We start from the raw sequence: 22,345 nt of genomic DNA on the forward strand, positions 1-22,345 counted from the left end.
TTAAACCAGCAGTTTTACAATGTAAAACAGCGGACATGAGATGCTCGTAGTTGGCACCTGGAGATACGCCCATGAAATACGACAATGGCTTCCCGATACAATGTGAATACGTATATCAGGCGCAAGAAACTTTGGAGACAGTCGCTGTGAATGCTGTGTAAGCTGAAAAACGGAAATTTCATTCGGTTTTTGTGAACAGCGGGGATAATGATGACTTGTTACATCGAATGGTTGTTGTTTTCACTGGATGTTGTTATTGTTTACGTATGCTATAGTATAATATTAGCAGATGAGAATTCGCGTTAGAATTATCTACTTTTCTCCAATATGTTGCCTTATGTAAAGAGATAATGTATAACTTTAAAAGCGACTGTAGATATATATCACTATTTATAACTATTAGAGTGAGGCAGATGCTTTCGGCCGCGTTATTTTGCTCGCTACTATTGATGCTGATTTTATGGTACGAATATTATCGTACAATAATTTTATAAACGAAAAGTTGGTAAAGATTACATTATATTCCTTAAAATTGTATGTATTGTGTTTAGTGATGTACAAATAAACAAAATATTTTGTCTTGATAAAGGAAAATAAAAATGTCAAAGCATAATTAAATCCTTCTCTTCTATTCCTTATAAATAAAAAAACTAGCAAAGTAATTACACGCCCGAACTAAAAGTAGGATTCGCCATAAATTGCATTAGCTGCAATGAAGGCTAAATTAACGGCTACGCGAACCCTGCACGTAATTACTTGTAACCTAGCACGTTAAATCTTCACTATTTCGTAAAAGTTTTAACTGCAAAAATAGCCCATTTCACAAGAGACCCGACTGAATTGTTAAGATGACCTCGTTGCCCGTCGCACCAGCGTGTCGCGAAGACAAGGAGCCTGCCCTAGGAATACCAGCGAAATAAAACCGAAATAGTCCACTGGGAAATTCATCTGGAAGTGGTTTTGATATAGTGCTATAATTACGAATTCAAATGTTGTAATCTTCTTCAGATTCAATTAGGAGGATAAGACGGTACCTACACTTAATTTCGAACAGAATTACAAGGCTGATTAATTTTGTCGATGTCTATATCTATTGTAAGCACGAGTCATGTTAGAGTTAGATAATTGTTACAGTGTATTAACGGAGTTGCCTGTCACTGCGTGTACAGAATTAAACTTTCAAACACAGTAGGGACCTAAAATTGTAGATCGCTAGGAGCGACAAAGTTTTGACAACGTTGTCACTATCAGCTAATAAGTAATAACAGGGGAGCGATCTGAATTCATAACGATGCTTTGCTTTGTTGTCTAAGATATCTAATGTGTGCGATATTAATGGCGGGAGCTGAACTATAAATTTAGGTTGGAACGTAATTTAGAAGAGAATTTCTAGTAATGAGGTGATAGGGCGATAGTATCAATAAAAACATAATATTTAAATAATACCATCGTTGGTTTAAAAGAACTATATAGTAGTTATTTAGATCGCTTAGTAAATTTATCAGGTTTTAGACAGACTTCATCTTGGCCGTCAAGAGCATAGACGATGATGTTGCGAGTAATGGACGTTCAAAAAGGAGATAAGTGCAGGGCAGGACCGTGGCCGTTTTTTATGGTTACAATGTTATTATAATTATACCACGGATTTAAACTTTAACGATTTTTACACATTATTGAATTATACAACGGGACTTAATCGCGTATCTAAGTTTAAAGATTTACCTCGAGAGTCTTCTCCGAGACCACGGGGACAACACCGTCCTCGAAACGTCGGAGGTAAATCTTATTATAATTATGTTAGTACTATTATGAAACACAAACTTTTGTAACATTTTAATAAGTAGCAATGTTTCGATTTCTTTTCAAGTAACTATTAAATTTAATTAGTTTTTTGAGAACTCTTAAAAAGAAAAGACCTAATAAACCACTCCGTAGTAGATCAATCTTTACGTTACATCAGAAAGTTAAGTATTCCTCTAAAGCACCAAGATCCCACGAGACGCAAGTCAGCATAATCAGAATCCTCTCAAAGTTAGAGTACACCAAGTTTTGACAGCCCGTATCACTTGCACACACTGGCTCAATTCTGCATTCCCAAAATAGAAATAAGCAGAGTTTTGTTAGTTGGCAGATACGAGTATGACGGGAAGTTTGGTACAGGCCGGGCTTACCTGCGGCATACATATTTAAACGACTTCCAGAACTATTTTGTTGTTTCTGTTTTATTGAGGTTTTTTGTGACCGAAAAACGCGAGTTACGTATGCACAGCCCTGAAGCAGGAAAACTTTAAAACTTTGTAAGTCTCAGCGAACTTTACAATACAATGTTGTTTATGTATAAACAACAATTCCAGGCGAGTATAAAGGATTAACGAAGTCGCCAATTGTCATTAAAACTGTGGGATATAAAACTATAATGGAACTACAAAGCAACAGTCGTAAAGCGTGCGCGATATTGGCTCCTAATTCCGAGTGGGATAGGTATTGCACCTGCGACTCTGACTAGCGGTACGAGTATTGCCTGTGAAATACGACTGTGGATTTTAGATAACCGTATACAATGTTTCAATGCTAGAGAGTAGTTTGAAATATAGGATTGAAATTTATTGTTTGTGAAATATGCGAACAATTGAGAAAAAAAAAATTTTTTTGCTCGTGAATTTAGATACCCTCCATATGCCATTGCAGTAATTGATAAAATTCAATTGAGTCAAACATAGTTTCACAATTAGCAGTGCTACAGATAATTTTAGAATAGTAGTGTAAGAGTGATTTTAATTATTTATCAGTAGTTACACTCGTGTGGGATTACTTAATTATTTATGTTACTTTGAATATTTTTTTAAGCGATTATTTCGTATGTTAAAATTTTACACTCTTCGGTATTTTACAGTTAGTAACATAACTTACATAGCTACATTAAAATGGACAGTGCAGCAACAATACATTTTGGTTAGCAAACACCGAAAGTGTAATCGATTTGTATAGCACCAAAGTTTACAGAACTATTTGAAGTTCGGAAATAGTAAGTATCCATACTCGTAGATGCTTTAAACTTTAAAATTGATTTGCAGACAAAACTGTAAATACCAAAATAGAATAAACCGTGAAAGTATTTTTTTTGTACCTTCAAATTAACAAAATGAGTAAACAAGGAAAAAATACGCAAAACATGCGAAGATAAATAGGCAATACAAGTCCCATGCAATCTAAAAGACCCCATCATTCATTTGTTTATGTCCTCTTTACCAACAATACAACGATTTGTACCTACGGCAGATTTAAAACTCGCGCATTTATCTTATTGGAACAATATGCGATAAGCCGCGCTTATTGATTGTTTCCATTTAAATTGAAAGCTTCGATCAGTTCCTCTCCCAGGAACCAAATGAACTGAAACAATAATAAAACACTGCCTGATGAAGTGTGCGATCTTTAGCGCTCGGTTTTTGTTCGACAACCATTTGGAAATTTTTGCAAAGGGATAGTCATTCTGATTAAATTGATTACTGTTATCCGTTAATAATATAATGTACCTACATTTTTGACATTTTTGTATGCACTAATACATAAATAAATAGATTTGAAATAAACACTTATCCTGGAGACTATTTATAAACTTACAACCTTAATTTATTTGTCCTTTTGTTTTTTTTTTTGTGTTTCAGATTTCCGAGACTGAGTTTCCTTATGAAACGGGTACTTACTGACTAAAAATACAACGAAATTTCCTGTCGTTTCCGCTCACTTGTTTTACAAATGGTAAACAATAAATTCATTACAGCGAGAGGAAAAAAATATAAAAAGGTAATATCAGAAACGCGCAGAATACTGTCATTTGTTTCCAATAACCGTCCAATCGCAAACAGCCATTTGTAACAGATATATTGGTGGTTGCTGCAAATATGAGTCGCTCGGGTGGTTTTGCAGCGGTTCGGGTGGTCTGCGCGCGTGATTGCATATGTCATAAGGTAAATTTGGCGTATAGTGCTATTATTAAGAATGGATACCTATATTGCTTTAAACCATATCTGCAAATATGTATTGTTATTATCTTATTATCATCGAACCTAGTCCACATAGCGCATTTGACGTTCATAAGCGCATTGTAATTATGCCTACTTGAATAAACTATCTTTATCTTTACAATCTCTCTGCTTTGCCGTAAGGTTGACTGGTAGAGAATGCTTTTGGCATTAAGTCCGCCTTTTGTACGATAAGTTTTTTTTTTGTGCAATAAAGTTTAAATAAATAAACCTTACCTCCCTACTCATAAAATAAAATAAAAACGTAAAGAAAAAATAAACCTTGTCAAGACTTTATATTTATAGTTTATCGCGGAAGCTTTTCTGACACTCGTACTGATCTACTAATTAAAAGCCAATTAAACAACAAAAAAATACTTAACGTAACATTCCATCTTTTTTCATGTATTATTAAAATTCATACTCGTATAAATATAAAATATTATTGTACGAACTTAATCGTTGTGCATTCAGACGCTGGACTATGTCATTTTTACCAATCGCGTACCCACATGTGATTTCACTCAATTTTTGAAACTGACGCGCCCTCCACGAAAGGGAGTGAACGCATAACTCAAAACACAGATTATACACACTCTATTTATTTTATACCACCCAATTATTTCAGTCAAATAGTGTTGCGAATTATTTTTACATTTGTAGCATTTGTGCGAATTGAAGTGTAATAAAGTTTTACGATTTAGTCCTTGAAATAGCTCTGTTTTTATTTTATTACGGAGCTAAAAGACTTATTGGATGAGCAAATAACTTTTGTCTAGGATTGCTCTTTCATGACTTTACAAACTTACTTAAATGTAAATTACAGACGTCGACTTTCAAGTTTACACCATTTGTTTGTTTATAGCTATTTGAGTGATGTTACTATGTTTAAAAATACAAACACGTTTTGTACCCATTATTGAATGAATGAATGAACGTTTATTCACAAGAACATATGGTACAGTACAGTGGATGTTATTAAGTAATATTAGAATAGTCAGGGGATACCAGAGTTGGGCAAAAATTAACTTGAATAAGAATAAGAATAAAAACACAAATTTTATTCTTATTCAAATCGATTTGAATTAAAATAATTCTTGCACTAGTTATTTTAGAATAAAATTAAGGTGAATAAATCATGTGACTTTTATTTTAAATGCGGAATAAAAAACGGAATAATTATTCTAGAAGTGGGACTAATCCAAATAAGGTTTTATTCAATTAAAATGTTATTTAGAATTAAGTTAATTTCTGTAGGTCAGTCGGTTATACTTTGTAAGTTGATTTTCACCCTTCTATTTAAAAGTCGGATTGATTTGATATTTGTTACTTTAGTTTAGGTACAGTACCCATTAAAGAATTCCGCTATACACTGTCTATCTAGTTCTATCATCCGATCAGGGTGCTTAGCCAACATGCCAAACGTTAACGCTCTGTAGAGTTGCGTATAGTTTCTCTCTATCACTCTTACATATTAGTGCGATAGAGAGACAGAGATAGCGTTGTTTGACGATTGGCATGTTGGCTACGCACCCAAGGTGCGTTGTCGGAGCGCAAGCGATTGGCATCTTGGCTAGGCCCCTAGAACAGCAAAATTTACCTAATGATTTGGTTATTAAATTAAAAACAAAAATTGGCATATTGGCTAGGCACCTTGAGTGCGTAGCCAACATGCCAATGGTTTGCGCTATGACAACGAAACGCTATCTCTGTCTCTCTATCGCACTAATATGTAAGAGTGATAGATACAGAAACCGCTTCGTTGTCGGAGCGCAAGCGATTGGCATCTTGGCTAGGCCCCTAGACCAGCTAAATTGAACCTAATGATTTGGTTATTAAATTAGAAATAATACGGTTACTGAAACTATGCGACAGTCAATTTGTAAGATTTTATTCTATAAAATAGGTATATATTAGACAAGAGACTAAGTACTATATTACATCTACCTAACAGTACGTAATTAGTACCTATACGGTACCCAGACTTAATTTTTATTCGTGGAATATTATTTCGAATAAAAATCATGATTATATTTATTTGATTAAGAATAAGTTATTCTCATTAAATTTTTTCTCATACGAATTATTACCGATCAAAATTATTTGAATATTTTTGACGGGAATAAAATCGAGATGATTTTATTCCTACGATTTCTTATTCAAATAATGATTTTATTCTTGAATGCCCAACACTGGGGGATACTATTGTAACCAAATATGTTTGTTTACTAATAAAACCACAGAATAAATAATAGTACTAAGTACAGAAGACTCACTCTCTAACAAAACGCGTCTGTTACGATCAGCACAGATATGGCCGCTAGGTGGCGACAGCGCCACGCGCGGCTTATGGCTTTCCCCAAAATTGGGGCCGAACGGATGCACTTTTAGCTACCTGTAGCAAAGCGACGAAATCGCGGAGTGAGACACGCCTGATAAAACGTAATTAGATTAATTAGTTACATTATAATGCAAGTGATGGCTCGTCATAAATATTCATAAGCAAGCTGGAGCGAATTCATCTTTCCTTTTCTTCTTGAGCTGTAGGAAAAGAGCTTAGCTGGCTGAGAGTTAGGCATGCTGCTAAAATAAGAGTTCTATGGTCGTGACGCTACGATAAAACACTACTAGTAGCTATACATTTCTTCGTCCTTGTCGTAACCTCATGGTTGAGGGAGGTGACGATTGTGGGCACTCTTCACCGGTGCTCTCCAGGCCGCTCTGTCTTGGGCCCAGTGCATGCTAGCCTATACATTTCACATACCTACAAAGCATTAATTTCTAATTATGTTTCCAACGTTAGTTACCTCATACGTTTAATCAAAAACCAGTCATGAATGTGCGTTACTTTGATAAACCGCAACAATACCACATATTCCTGAAGGTACAATTGATTTTACGCCATATAACGATGAGAATGACAGCAGTCAATTAACATAACTATGAATTAACTAAACCAATTTATGGTAAAATCAAGACGGTTTCATCGTCGCGTCAGAATTGGTACTATCTCTGTTTTGCCAGGCTGCTCTGTACAAAGGCTGCCCCGGCAAGTATCGAAACGAACAACCCTCCCCCACGTCGAGTAATATATTTTCAATTTTTGCCTTATAATAGGATTTATCTCTATTGCTGAAATGTGGCACGGTTGTTAAAGCTGTCTAAAAATCTTATATGTGTATATGGCCCACGCACACATGCATATCGTATTTAATAAGTACTTTCCTAAACACACCTCAGTCTTCAATAAATCGTAGAACAAGCAACACTCATTTGTATTATTTCGAAAAAACAGCAAGATCCAAAATCAACCTTATTACAATCAACATATGGTCCATACCGAACCGGATAGCAACGAAGAAGTCTGCGAGTTCGCCGGCGAACGAGAACAAAAGGACTGCATTCCAGAGCGATAAGGCGGCCGGCGGACTGTTTTTTCATAGTGAACATTTTGTGATCTTTGCATTTACTTTGCAATACTTTGATCTTTGCATTTACTTTGCAATTAAATAGCAAGTTATAAAGTGAATAGACACGAAACATTTGAGTGCAACTAATTAACATTAAGATTGAACTTTTTCGCCGTTTATATAAGGATATTTACGTGAAATTTGGTGAAACAAAATGTCAAATATGGAACAATTAATAAGTGTGTTACAAGATACGGCAACTATATTACAAAAAACTCAAACAAATCTCAAGAAATGTCCTAAAGCACGACTTACAAAGGGGTATCTCGAGTCGCGATTAAAAAGCATAGAACATTACTGGAGTATATTTCAAAGTGCGCATCAAGACCTTCTTAAGTGTACACCGACGGACAAGCGAATGGATATACCTTATTTGGTTAATGAAGATTACTACATTTATGAAGACTTGTACTTCTGCTTAAGTGGCGATATAAAAGACATGTTATCATCATTTTCGAGTGGTAAATGCAATCATACTGCCAGTACTGCCACTGACAGTGCTATAATTGGAGATAAAGTGAAGTTACCTCGCGTACAGCCACCAGTTTTCAGCGGCAGTTATGAAGATTGGCCAACGTTTCAAGACATATTTGAGTCACTTATACACAACAACAGCTCGTTAAGCGACGTCGTGAAGTTCCATTTTTTGAAAAATAGTGTCAGTGGCGAAGCACAAGCTTTACTTAAGAACATACAAGTAACAGACGCTAATTACCAAGAAGCTTGGAAGACTTTAAAGAATCGTTACGGAAACAAAAGAATAATTGTTAATGCTATTATGAAAAGATTATTTTCGCAGAAAAAGATATACTCGCAAACTTCTAACCAAATCAAATCACTTTTAGACACAACTACGGAGTGTTTGAACAGTCTAAGCAACCTTAAGGTATCAGTTGAATCCTGGGATCCTATGATAGTGCATTTGATTGTGTTGAAACTTGACACAGAGACTCACAAGGACTGGGAAGAATATTCCTTTAAGAGTACACCGGATGACTTACCTAAGTGGTCTGAATTGAGGACTTTTCTTGAAACCAAATTCCGTACTTTGGAATTTATTCACCAGACTACTTCGGCCGCTCCTTCAGTTTCTCGACCGGCTACGCAGAAAACCTTTCATTTGACTTCGCCAGCTCCTTCTAATGAACAAAGTAGCTTGAATACAACACCACCGGCGACTTCAAGTAGAACGTGCATCAAGTGTAATGATAATCACACGCTGAGTCACTGTAAGGATTTTGCCAATATGGACGTAACTGAAAGAACTGACTACGTGAAAACAAACAATTTATGTTATAACTGCCTACTCAGCGGCCACTCCGTGTTCAAGTGTCGTTTACCAACATCCTGCCAAATCTGTCATAGACGTCATCATTCTCTACTACACCATACGAAGAACGAAACTATAAAGGCACATCTTAGTCAGATGGAAGAAAATAATGATGATGACGTACCAAAAGAAGAAGTAGAAGATGATATCACTGTAGCAACGCACTTCATTGCTCAAAATTCAGATGCTTTATTAGCTACAGCGCTTGTCCTAGTAAAGGGTGAGAAGGGGCAAGTGCTCACACTGCGGGCTTTGATTGATCAGGGTTCCGAAGCGAACTTCATCACGGAGCGAGCCGTGCAAATGATGAAACTACACAAGACACCTGTCAGGGGTTCAGCCACGGGACTCGAATCAACTAAGACCTCAGTGAACAGTATGGTACAGTGTGAGCTTCAGTCAAGATTTGACACTGATTTCAACCTAAACATCAATGCATTTGTCTTATCTACTCGAGTAACCGCTGAACTCCCATCAAAAGCACACACCAAGACTCACCACGCTTGGCAGCACCTTAATGGACTCGATCTGGCAGACCCGAACTACCATCAACCAGGTCGAGTAGACATGCTTCTAGGCGTTAAGGTCTATGCAAAAATTTTAATTAATGGCTTAATCAAAGGTCCTCCAGGCTCACCATGTACACAAAATACAAGCCTTGGATGGATTGTATTCGGAGACGCTGAAGGCAGTTCTTCAAAAAATATTGTTGTCATGCATCAGAAACTCGACTTAGACCTTCTGGTAAAAAACATGTGGGAACTGGATTCAGCAGAAAAACCAGAACTTACAGCAGATGAAAAACTTTGTGAATCTATTTATGCAAATACAACTACCAGAACAAAAGAAGGAAGATATGTAGTGAAACTTCCCACAAGAACAGAGAAAATAATGTCAACAGAAGGAGAAACAAAAGACATAGCACTGAGAAGATTCAAACAACTAGAACGAAAATTCGAAAAGGACAAAAAATTCAAAAAGGAATACACCAAAGTCATAGAAGAGTATTCAACATTGAAGCACATGGAAGAAGTTCCAGACACTGAAATAGAAGCCCCATCAGTATATCTCCCACATCATGCTGTGATTAGGAACGACAAGGACACATCTAAAGTGAGAGCTGTGTTTGATGCTTCATCTAAAGGCATAAACAATATTTCACTCAATGAAGAGCTACTGGTGGGTCCACAGCTTCAAGAAGATTTAAGGAACATAATCATGAGATGGCGTATGAAGAAAATCTGCTTCGTTGCAGACATACAGAAAATGTATCGTCAAATTTTGGTTACAAAACAAGATGCAGATCTGCAGCGTATTCTTTGGCGCAAATGTGCAGCAGACCCTATTAAAGAATACCGCCTGCTTCGTGTCACGTTTGGTACAGCATCTGCGCCATACTTAGCTGTGAAAACGTTACAAAGGGTCGCAGACGACGAAGGAAAACACCATCCAGTAGCTGCAAAAACGATTAAAGAAGATTTCTACATGGATGACCTCATGTCGGGCCAAGATAACACAGAAGACGCTGTAGATGTAGCCAAAAATATTGCAAATATTCTGAAAAACGGAGGATTTGATTTGCAGAAATGGTCGTCTAATAGCACCAGCTTTTTAAAGCAATTCCCACCGGATGAGAGAAACAGTAATGTAAACATGAATATCAACCTAGACGGAACTGTACGTGCACTGGGTATCACTTGGAACATGGGTGAAGACAGTTTTCAGTACAAACTTGAACTACCCCAGCAACCGATAACTATTACAAAGAGAAACATACTAGCAGAAACGCAAAAACTGTTCGATCCTTTGGGATGGCTGGCACCAAGCATAATTCAAGCCAAGATGCTTATCCAGAAACTTTGGCTGCACCGATCGAGTTGGGATGATGAAGTAGAACCTGAAATAAAAGAAGAATGGTTAAACATAAGACACAATTTTGAAAACTTAAGGGACGTCAATATACCAAGATGGCTGCACACAACTAAACTAAGACTAGATAAAACTACGATACATGGATTTTCTGATGCGTCTACAAAGGCTTATGCAGCTGTCGCTTATTTGAGAGTAGAAACTGAAGAAGGTGAAACCAAGACGAATATCATAGCTGCTAAAGTCCGTGTAAGTCCAGTGAAGCCAGTATCTTTGCCTCGATTAGAACTGTGTGGCGCTGCGCTGCTGGCAAAGCTGCTTAAACAAATTAGAGAAGCCATGAGATTCCCTGAAAGCCAAGTGTTCGCATGGACTGACTCAACAATAGTTTTGTCGTGGTTAAAAGGAGACCCTAACCGGTGGCAAACCTTCGTCAGGAATCGCGTGGTGTCCATTCTCGATGATATTGGCGACAAATGGTATCATGTAACATCCCAATCGAACCCTGCGGATATTGCGTCACGTGGTTCCCCGCTACCAGAACTCATCTCACATCATTTATGGTGGAACGGGCCAGAATGGCTAAAAACACATGACATTCCATTTAATAAATCAGACGCCACGACAGACTTGGAAATGAAACGAACCTTTCACACCAGCTTGAAGGTACAAGAGGAAGATAATCATTCAATTATAAGCCAGTTTGACGATTTTGATGATTTACAAGAACTTGTTAACACAATTACGTACTGCAAACGCTTTTTAAATTATAAGAAAATTACCCCGAACCCTACATTCACAACAGAAGAGTTACAAAATTCATTGATGACTTGCATTAAATTGGTACAACAACAAGCATTTGATGATGACATAACCAGACTACAAAATAACAAAAATGTAAGATGTGACAGTAAATTGAAATCATTGAATCCTTACCTGGATGAAGTTAATATACTCAGGGTGGGCGGTCGTCTTAAACACGCAAATCTGAGCGAAGATAGCAAGAACCCTATAATTCTGGACAGTAAGAACCGACTTACCTTTTTACTTGTGGCTGATGCTCATCAAAGAACCCTTCATGGCGGACAACAGTTGATGATGTGTTACCTAAAAGGTAAATACTGGATCCTCAAATTGAAACAAAAGGTCAGATCATACATCCACAAATGCCTGATATGTGCAAGACAAAACGCCACTGCCAAGAAGCAGTTAATGGGAGATCTACCTAAGGAACGTGTTACCCCAGCGCGACCATTTCTGAATAGTGGCGTCGATTTCGCTGGTCCATATCAGACACTTATGTCAAAAGGGAGAGGAATAAGAACCATGAAATCATACATAGCTATATTCGTGTGTATGGTTACTAAAGCCATACACTTGGAGCTTGTCGGAGATTTAACGTCGGAAGCCTTCATCGGGGCCTTCAGACGTTTTGTTGCACGAAGAGGCAGGTGTGCACATCTCTGGAGTGACCAGGGGAGGAACTTCATAGGAGCAAATAAAGCCTTGGCAGATGCATTTGAAGAAGCAAAGTTGGACTTTGATGAAGATATAGCTACAAAGCTGGCACAAGATGGAACCCAGTGGCATTTTGTACCAGTATACAGTCCCAATTTTGGTGGATTGTGGGAAAGTGGAGTAAAGTCCATGAAGTTCCATTTAAAAAGAATCCTTAATTCTCATCTTACCTTTGAGGAATTTTCAACTCTGATCTGCCAGGTCGAATCGTGCCTTAACTCACGGCCTTACGTTCCCATAGACGATGATGAAAACGCGGATCCTTTAACCCCAGGACACTTTTTAATTGGAGAGGCACCGATAACTATACCATCACCAACCTTCAAAGATACTAACACGAACGTTTTGTCTCGTTGGCAACACCTGCAAAAAATGTTAAACGATTTTTGGCACACGTGGCAACAAAATTATTTATCAACACTTCAACAAAGAACGAAATGGACAAAAAAGGAACCGGAATTTGATATTGGCCAAATCGTATTAATAAAAAACGAAAACTTACCTCCTGGAAAGTGGTTATTAGGACGCATTGTTGACAAACATCCTGGAAACGACGGCCTAACGCGAGTGTACAGTGTCAAGAGCGGTGAAAATATTGTTAAACGTTCTATCAGTAAACTTTGTTTCTTCCCAGTCGATGTTTCAGAATAGTTAATTAATTAATTAATGTTATACTTGTTTATAACGTCTAAAAAATGATATTTGTTCTATTAAAGAACATATTTATTTTTATTATTATTATAAATTGTAAATTTCTTTCCAATTTTGATGTTTATGCAAACCTGGTTAAGAATTATTACGCGTAATGAATGTAATGATGAGTTGTATTTTAATTTTGTTATTAATTTTGCATGATTATTTGATTTAAAAAAGGATAATATCCTTTTGGTGGGCGGTATGTTAAAGCTGTCTAAAAATCTTATATGTGTATATGGCCCACGCACACATGCATATCGTATTTAATAAGTACTTTCCTAAACACACCTCAGTCTTCAATAAATCGTAGAACAAGCAACACTCATTTGTATTATTTCGAAAAAACAGCAAGATCCAAAATCAACCTTATTACAATCAACATCATAGTGGGAGAAAATCGCGTTGAAATCTATCGCAAATGCATTCCACAAATAGGCGAGCGAGATTTACACTTTTATTGCTGCTAATTTCATTGGGTTGGGGATGAAATCAAATATGTTTCTTTGTTTCTTGACGTTGGTATTCACAGACAAGACATCCTCTAGACTGAGCATAGTAACGCTACCCCCTCTGCCACTATATACGGTAGTTTTACTCCATCTTCGAGTCAAAGTGTCAGAATCCCGTGCCGTGATTGATCCGTGTCTTTGAACGGACCAATCACGGCACGGGATTCGCTCACCTCGTCCCCCCGCACCCCCGTATTTTTGGCAGAATCGGTTACATGATATAATTGCTCTAAACTCCGTCTAGAGGATTCCTAGTCTATGTTGGTATTGAACGAAGGTCTATTCGACAAGTTTAAATGACGAGTAGCTGAACGTTACCGTTAAACTAAAGAAAGGAGAAGCGAAGCATCGTTATCACATTTATTTTTAGATTTTGCTATTCGAAATGGATGAAGTCAGAAAGCTTACATGATATAACCTCACAATTTGTAAGAGTTGGACGGGCGTGTTGCATTTTGGCCATGTCACAAATTTTAAATCGACATCAAATGCATCCTCACGTTTCTGATTTCGCATTTGCACTTTAGTATATACTCGTACATGTCGTGTATTGCATTATATTGGAAGCCGTTGAAAATGTCGTCATTTGAGTGTATATTCTTATCAGGAATGGAAAGCCGGCTGGAGGAAGTAAGTCAAACAGGATACACTAACCCTTTCAAAGATACGTTTTATGCTCTATAAAATCACCCCATGGACATAAAGGCTATTTAAACCGAAAATTTGCAATGAGATAAAACGGTTGTAGGTCTTAAAGCGATAAAGCGCATGAAGGGTCAAAACGGGCGCCGATACATCATAAAATTATATGAAAGTCAAGTGCAGGGAAGGTGAGGGCACGAGAATTTATTGCGGTATGCTTTCGATACCTATTGTAAAAAGGTTTTATGACTTTTAAAATAATTTTATGGAAATAAGTCTACTTATCTGCGATGATAAAGCACTCACGTAGTTCGAGAGCAATATCCATTCATCAGGGCCTTTAAAGACTCCATTTTTAAAATGTTTATGAAGGAAAAATACGTTCACACGTAAGATCATTGGAAGCGGGGGTTTTAACGGAGTCGTTCGGGTAGAAATTTCTGCTCTGACGTGGGAGAAAAATCCGCGCTCGTCTTATGGCATCGTTTGGAATCACTGCCCGTGAAATTTGTCGCGGTTCTCGTTTCTCCGTAGTCACAGATGCATCTAGCACCACTCGCGCGGAATCTACACTCAGAGAGCGGTCTAGTTCTTGCACAAGGAACAAGTCGGTGACATATTTTATTGCTAGCTGGTTTGTTGTTATATGGTCAGCTTATTTAATTTTTACCTGCTGAGTTGAAAAAAAACACAAACAAACTTGTCAATAATCTGATACATAAATATACAATCCGATAGTCATACGATCAAAATTTGTAATGGTATATTTTAGAATATGCCTACACTACAACCCAAGTGTTTTAAAACCGGGAAATCTATAAAGAAAATTATTTCTCTTTGTCCTATTCAGAAAAAACGCAAAATTCTTCCAGAATATTTAATTACCGTAAAATGGAGTGGGTAGGGTTAGCGGGGAGAGTTGGGTTATGAATGGGGAGAGAATGGGTGAGATGAGATTTTAAGGTTACTGCTACAAAAATAATGTATTCTTATTTATAATGGAGCTATAGTAATACTCATAATAAAAAAAATCGATCAAACGATCTTCCAAAATCACCTTTGTATGAAATCACATCTCACCCCAATTACGAGGAACTACGGGGTGAGGTGGGATTTCCTGTTTCCTGTTTATCGTCAAAATGAAATGGAACTACCCAAAATAAAATAAAAACTAAAATACAAACGTCCGGAACACTTATTTACACCATTCAGTTTGCATATGTAAAAATTCAATGTTATCGAGGTTTGAGTCAGTTTTGCCCCTACTCACCCCATTTTACGGTACATATATTTTGCTCGGTCTCTCGTATTGAAATGTTTTTGAGTGAGAATGAGAGTTAATACATCTAAACATCTAGAACTACCCATCACTACCTTCACCTTACCGATGTGACTGGACATAATCCATTTACTTCGAAATCAGTGTAGTGATTTTTATTTATATACTTTTCATTTAAAATGTTCACGGCACTTGCGACATCCATTTAGATACACATCTGTAAGACAGATGTGTGTTGGAACCTGTTGGGGATCTGTTGCGTCGCTGGCGGGTGTCCAAGGCTCGTTGGGATCAGTTCAAGTAGCGGCTCTTTAGATAATAGCTACTGCGCATTGCTCTTCAAAATACTTAGTACTTATCAAATTAAAAGTGAATTATCGTTATCGGCCAATTTGCTTTTGATTTAGGTAAGTCAGTATACACTACTAGATGCGTTTTTATTACGGTTCCGTACCCAAAGGGTAAAAACGGGACCCTATTACTAAGACTCCGCTGTCCGTCCGTCCGTCCGTCCGTCCGTCCGTCCGTCCGTCTGTCACCAGGCTGTATCTCACGAAGCGTGACAGTTGAAATTTTCACAGATGATGTATTTCTGTTGCCGCTATAACAACAAATACTAAAAACAGAATAAAATAAAGATTTAAGTGGGGCTCCCATACAACAAACGTGATTTTTAACCGAAGTTAAGCAACGTCGGGCGGGGTCAGTACTTGGATGGGTGACCGTTTTTTTGCTTGTTTTTTTTTGCTTGTTTTGCTCTATTTTTTGTTGATGGTGCGGAACCGTCCGTGCGCGAGTCCGACTCGCACTTGGCCGGTTTTTTTTGAAGAAACGTCACTTTTGACACTGACATATCCGATTAGCAAATTTTTGACGTATCTTAAAGTACGAATCAGGCCGGCAATCTATAGGGCTTTGCAGCCACGTCGATGCTAAACTGTGGCAGGCGTGTCTCACTCCGCGATTTCGTCGCTTTGCTACAGGTAGCTAAAAGTACATCCGTTCGGCCCCAATTTTGGGGAAAGCCATAAGCCGCGCCATAACCTATCGGCCATACCTAGCGGCCATATCTGTGCTGATCGTAACAGACGCGTTTTGTTAGAGAGTGAGTCTTCTGTACTTAGTACTATTATTTATTCTGTGACTGTGGACCCAGAGTGCAATAAATGATTTTTATTATTATTTATATAAAATGTACTCACGTATAAGACCCAGTCCTTGGGGCTGTGGGCGTTGGTGCCGCACACGTAGAGCCGGGAACCGTCGCCCATGGGCTGGATCACGCGCACGTGGTTGCGGCAGTCGAAGTGCTGGAAGAAAACACATTTTTAAACATTTTATAATATATATATAGACATATATACATGGGTAATATATATATACGCGCTCTTATTCACTTAACAATAAAGTCGCGTCAAGATAATTTTGAACACCTCGCCCGCTTAGTAACTATTGCTGCTGACTGTACAAGATAACCCTTAGAAACGTAATTAGGTATATTCTGTATTTAAACTTGTCACGAAGAGATACTTTTTTTTCATTAAAATATTTCAAACTGTTCACTTCCTATAGGTATTTAAAAATAGAAACCAATGACATTATTGAAAAAAATACACCGATTGTACAAACAAGCCGATTTATAAACAATCGAACAAAAACAACACAACCGCAAATTCAAATTGATTCAATATTGAAAAAGTACAATGAAATAAAAGTCATCGAAATATTACCTCGAGCGAAATTCATTGGAATAATAGTTTATTGGTGAAAGTGTGCGGTAACAGAAGAAATACATAATCAGTCAGTAGCTTGACTTTATACATCCATTTATTTGTATCGTATGTTCAAAACTCTCAGTTCCCAGTTTACACGCCGGTAAAATTTGTAGGTACCTATCACTTCTCACACCAGCATCTAACATTTTAAACCATCTCATATGTGCTTGACCTAACTACCCGACGCTGCGATATCAGATAATATCGGAAGCAACGCGCTGTCTGCCTGTCGATCCTGACTGCTTAATAATGAAGCCTATGTAGCGTACTGCTTAAACATTTACTGTGGCACGAGTATACAGAGCCCATGATTATGTAAATTCGTGCACAACATAAATATTAAAGGGGGCATTAATATTCCGGACGTCAGAAATATGCATTGTAGTGGATAAACACTGCTCCACTGAACTATTGCTGGTTACTGCAAATAATTGTATGCTTAAATTTGTGATGTACCGACTAATATGGTTTTGGCCGATTTGGACGATTAGTCGGCCGACTAGTCGGCTAGTCGGCCAAGTTCATAAACTTCCCGATAAAGATTACATTCGTATGGCAACTGAAGTATCTTTATTCAAGTTTGGATGCATTAGAAAAACATTTTGTTTTGCTCCTTGCGTCGTCGCGCTTTCAATATCAACTGAATGATGTTCTGTGCTACTGCGACGATACACCCACATAATTACCTATACATTAATTTAATATGAACACAAGCTCATTTTGTACTATAATACGTATTTGAGTAAAATGGGCATGTAACATTTGATGTCCTGCTTTCTGTAATTAATAGTAGGTCGACTAATTGGCCTGTTTTGCCGACTAGTCGCCGACTAATCGCCGACTACAAATGTGGCCGGATAGTCGGCTTTCTCGACTAGTCAGCGACTAGTCGGTACATCCCTAGCTTAAATGTGTATACTGTGTCATTAATTAGACTTGTCATTTACATTAGAATGCCATTGGTTAAATATTAACTGTAAAATAGTTTTGTTACAGTAATATTGTAAATTATTGTCATGATTTTCCGTGTAGGCTGGTATTATTGCGAAAACAACGATGTTTTAATTTAGTTACTTATATTATTGCAATTATATTGAAGGTTATAATTTTAATTCTAACTCTTTGTAGATCATATTTTATTTATTTATTGTTTATTAAGAAACAAACGGTTGTATACATTTACATTTACAGAAATATTATGATAATATAGTTAAACCTACAGTTTCTTTAATTAAAGATACGATAGCCAATTACATTTATAATACTTCAACCAAAAAGTTCTGAGCTGTAGCTAAATTTATTAATCCGGGTACAGTCGAAGTCGCAAAATTTTACATTATTATATTATTGTTAGTATTTCATTTTATTATGTGTAAGTATATATATAATAAAATACAATACCAAAACAAAACAAAATACTACAAGTACTGCAATTAAACATTAGGTTGTACACTCATGCATAGGTATGCATTGAGTATAGTATATATAGGTTTATATGCTTATTTATTTAATGAGACTAAAGGGAAAAGATCCTAATTATTATTTGAATGCTTTCTTAACATCATATATCGAGCAATTAATTAAATCGACCTCAAAAAGTTTTGAATTATTATTAAATAACATACAAGCACGCCTAATATAATTATTACGAGCATAACAAGTTCTACTTTTAGGTTACAGGTACTATATTACAGTTGTATATAAAATAAATGTATAGTTTGAGCATCACTTGTCCCAATTATTTCGTTTTTCTGACGTCTGCGAAAACAAGTACTGCTTTGAAGTAGAAAATAAGAATTGAGAGCATTTACGAATATTATTATTTTAAAAAACGGTTATACCAGACAAAAATGAATTTGTATATATTACCTAAAAATATTTAACTTTAAACGAGTACCTAATCGTTTTCATTCTATCTTGAATATTAGGTATTGTTACTCGTAGTTCGTAAAAATTCTAACTCATGAAATCATTCAACAAAATGATGATTAATTTTTTAAGCCAAAGTAAGTTTTTGTCTGTATTTCTGGAACCTGAAATAAATATATTGAGTTGAATTTGTTGAAACCTTAAACCTTGAGGTTAATAAAACACAAATCTAGTTTTATTTTAACGTATATTCTTTGCAAATAAATAAATGAATAAAATATTATAGGACAAATTGACTAAGCCCCACGGTAAGCTCAAGAAAGCTTGTGTTGTGGGTGAGTACCCAACGATACATAACGAGTAGACAACGATATATATAATATACAAATACTTAAATACATAGAAAACAACCTTGAATCAGGAACAAATATCTGTGCTCATCACACAAATAAATGCCCTTACTGGGATTCGAACCCAGGACCGCCGCTTCACAGGCAGGGTCACTACCCACTAGGCCAGACCGGTCGTCAAATCCTTTTAAATAATCCAATTTATATTCTCAGCGGCACAGCTAGCGACAGTTCATAGCTACACGAAAATCCATTTGAGTCTGTCAATCCTAGCTCAGACGACGATGAAATCGAAATTTCAGTTTTTAGAGACCCAGGTAAAACCGCGTGTTTATTAAAAGATAGGGGGCTTATTCTTAAACATTTTTTAACGAATCAATGTCGAAAACATATTGGATTGCTCATATTCATGAAAATGTCACGTCATGTTCATGTAGCTTTAGAAGCGAGCTCGCTGATATTAAATATAATGAAGCATTTGGACACCTTATCACTACATAGTATAAAACAAAGTCGCTCCCCGCTGTCTGTCTGTCCCTATGTATGCTTAGATCTTTAAAACTACGCAACGGATTTTAATGCGTTTTTTTAATAGACTGATTCAAGAGGAAGGTTTATGTATAATTTGTTAACCCGTGCGAAGCCGGTAGTAAGTTATAACTTAATTTTCTAGCTTTTAATGTATAGTTACTTTTTTATGTTATGAGACTTATGAGGTAGTTTAGAAACGATGAATTTTAATGTTTGCACATCTAATCGAATCAGTATTTTATTAGCATGAAGTCTTCATATCTGAATACATCGCCAGATTGGTGCGGCCAGAGGATCGGAACTAATTTTCTCCACGTCACCGGGAAAGCACGCGCTGATATTCTGACACACGTCTCGGTGTACCCGCAAATTAATTTCCACATTTCGATTTAAGCCCTTTTGAAGTCCGTTTATTGATAAAAGATTGGATTTTCATGTTGCTTGCTTCAACATATGCTTTAATTTGATATTTTCGTAAACATCGTTCAGGTCGCTCGAAGTCAACACACACGTTTCGGTACAATGTTTTGTTGGTGGATTTTTAATCCGCACGTTTACTCGCGCAAAAACCTCCTTTATTTTGAGCAAAAAACAACGCGACTGTGTATCGACAAAAAATTAATAACTTAAGATAAAAATTGCAAGAAATACTACCGACATAATCCACGTTAAATGCTTTTTTCCCAAGTTGACAGTATTCGAAAACCCAGTAGAAAAAAGTTACTTCTTTTATTTTTGACTTAAAATTACATGTACATTCAAAAGCAAGGTAGCAAAGTGATCCGTTTTAGTTTCGAGTGTGTGTTATAGTTTAGAGGTATGATTATAAAACCAGGGCCGAGCTTTTATCTCTAAAAATAACTAACAGTGATTAATTCAAATAAATAGTTACGGCATAAGATTTTAATGGAATTCATTTACAATCAGTATTTTATTTACACACGAATTAAGAAAATTATTAGTTACTACGTAATTTTCTTGAAGAAGTTTCTCGGTCGTAACAAATCAAATTAATATGTAAGTGGTTAGTTACCTTAGAAAATTTTATTTAATAATTAACTACCTACCTGAAGTCCACCCGGCCCTTATTTAGTAATTAATCTGCAATGTTGCTGGGCACGTAGGTACTCGTATATTCCGTGTAAGAAGACGTGAATTCAACACGTGTACTTAGCTACTTATCTTGGATTCCAATCTTGGGGTAAATGAGAAATCAAATAATGAAAAATCAGGAAATGGAAACAATTCATATGACAGGAAAAACAGTCTATTATAAAGATGTTTCGGCTCTATGTATATTTTATTTATATTTATGAACCGATTAGTCTAACCATAATTTTTCCTAAAATTAAGGGACAACACATATTTGAATTGAGACAGAAAAATAAATAAATAGTCTTAAGAGAACTGGATCATATTTTTATATTCAGTGTAATAATTTAATCAGAAACTTCAAAGTAAACACGTTTTGTATACAAAATGTGTGCGTCTGTAGTTAGTAAACACTTATAGAGAGGCTTTGTTTCTTCATAAAAAGTTCGGCCACACTTTCCTTTGTACGCTAGAGTTGGCAGAGCAAGTTCCAGAAAGATTGTTCTCAAGTAATTATCGGATTAATATACTTGGAACGTCGAGTCGTTGTACTGACGTGAACAGAACTGTTTTGCGCTCGGAAACAATCAGAATTAAGCAGAGAACAATTAGGCCCACGTCTAAGTTTCTTTTAACGGCACTTAGCCGGGAACGCTCGCATAACTTCACTCCCAACTAATGCCTTCGATTGGTCCATTTCGTTAATTATTCGCCACTTCCTACGTAAGTAGATTTACGGCCTGCTTTTCTCGCCTTTTTTCCGCTTATAAGATTTTTACTTAGGAAAAATCGAGTGGCGCAATCCGAAAGCGAATTATATTTCCATAATGGCTTTTGTTAGGAATTTAACGTTGATTTGCATTGCCAATATTTATTACGGCCCAATCAATACGAAGTGCTTCTACGAATTTCAAATGTTAATTATTATTAGAGCTGATGACGTGTGGTGTCACGTTGATTATGCTTGTCACGATATGCAATTAAACATACAGTTGATGTTACATGTATTTTAGGTAGGTGTTTCAGTAGACAAAAGCAATATAATATATGTAGGTAAAAGCGTTCAATATGATTACTTTAACCGCACAATTAAACTAATCACCAGGAAACGTAATGGATTCCTTTGTTACGTGACAGGATCAAGAGCCGCCCTTGTATTATGACACGCGGTAAGTGTAATTGACAAAGACAAGCGAATACATTTGCATATTACGGCGCGCCGGGAGCGTCAATCGCGGGAAAGTGCGTCACGTCAAAACCGCGGCTGTTCCTTCAAAAACATAGTGAGCCCTGATTTGTCCCATGAATTCTTTATACGAAAATCGCAAGTTCTCTGATTTACCTAGCTAGTGAATTTTCCTTAATAGCGTCACAAAGAAGAGAGGAGTTA

The 22,345-nt window shown here is 36.6% G+C and overlaps 2 protein-coding genes across 2 annotated transcripts in view; one reads left to right on the top strand and one right to left on the bottom strand.

Moving 5' to 3' along the window:
* Positions 1-22,345, bottom strand: part of LOC134653604 (semaphorin-2A) — a 151,685-nt gene that overhangs the window by 43,032 nt on the left and 86,308 nt on the right. Inside the window, exon 6 of the mRNA XM_063509001.1 lies at positions 16,541-16,648. Within this exon, the coding sequence (XP_063365071.1) occupies positions 16,541-16,648 (108 nt within the window). The remainder of the gene's footprint in view (positions 1-16,540; positions 16,649-22,345) is intronic.
* Positions 7,194-12,863, top strand: LOC134653507 (uncharacterized). Its single transcript, XM_063508876.1, has one exon. It carries the CDS (start codon positions 7,650-7,652, stop codon positions 12,861-12,863), a length of 5,214 nt encoding a protein of 1,737 aa, XP_063364946.1. The 5' UTR covers positions 7,194-7,649.

The sequence above is a fragment of the Cydia amplana genome, chromosome 13, assembly GCF_948474715.1.
Source record: "Cydia amplana chromosome 13, ilCydAmpl1.1, whole genome shotgun sequence".
NCBI classification, from domain to species: domain Eukaryota; kingdom Metazoa; phylum Arthropoda; class Insecta; order Lepidoptera; family Tortricidae; genus Cydia; species Cydia amplana.

Excerpts from the sequence above, each read along its gene's own strand:
- LOC134653507 (XM_063508876.1), top strand. The coding sequence starts at position 7,650 with ATGTCAAATATGGAACAATTAATAAGTGTGTTACAAGATACGGCAACT.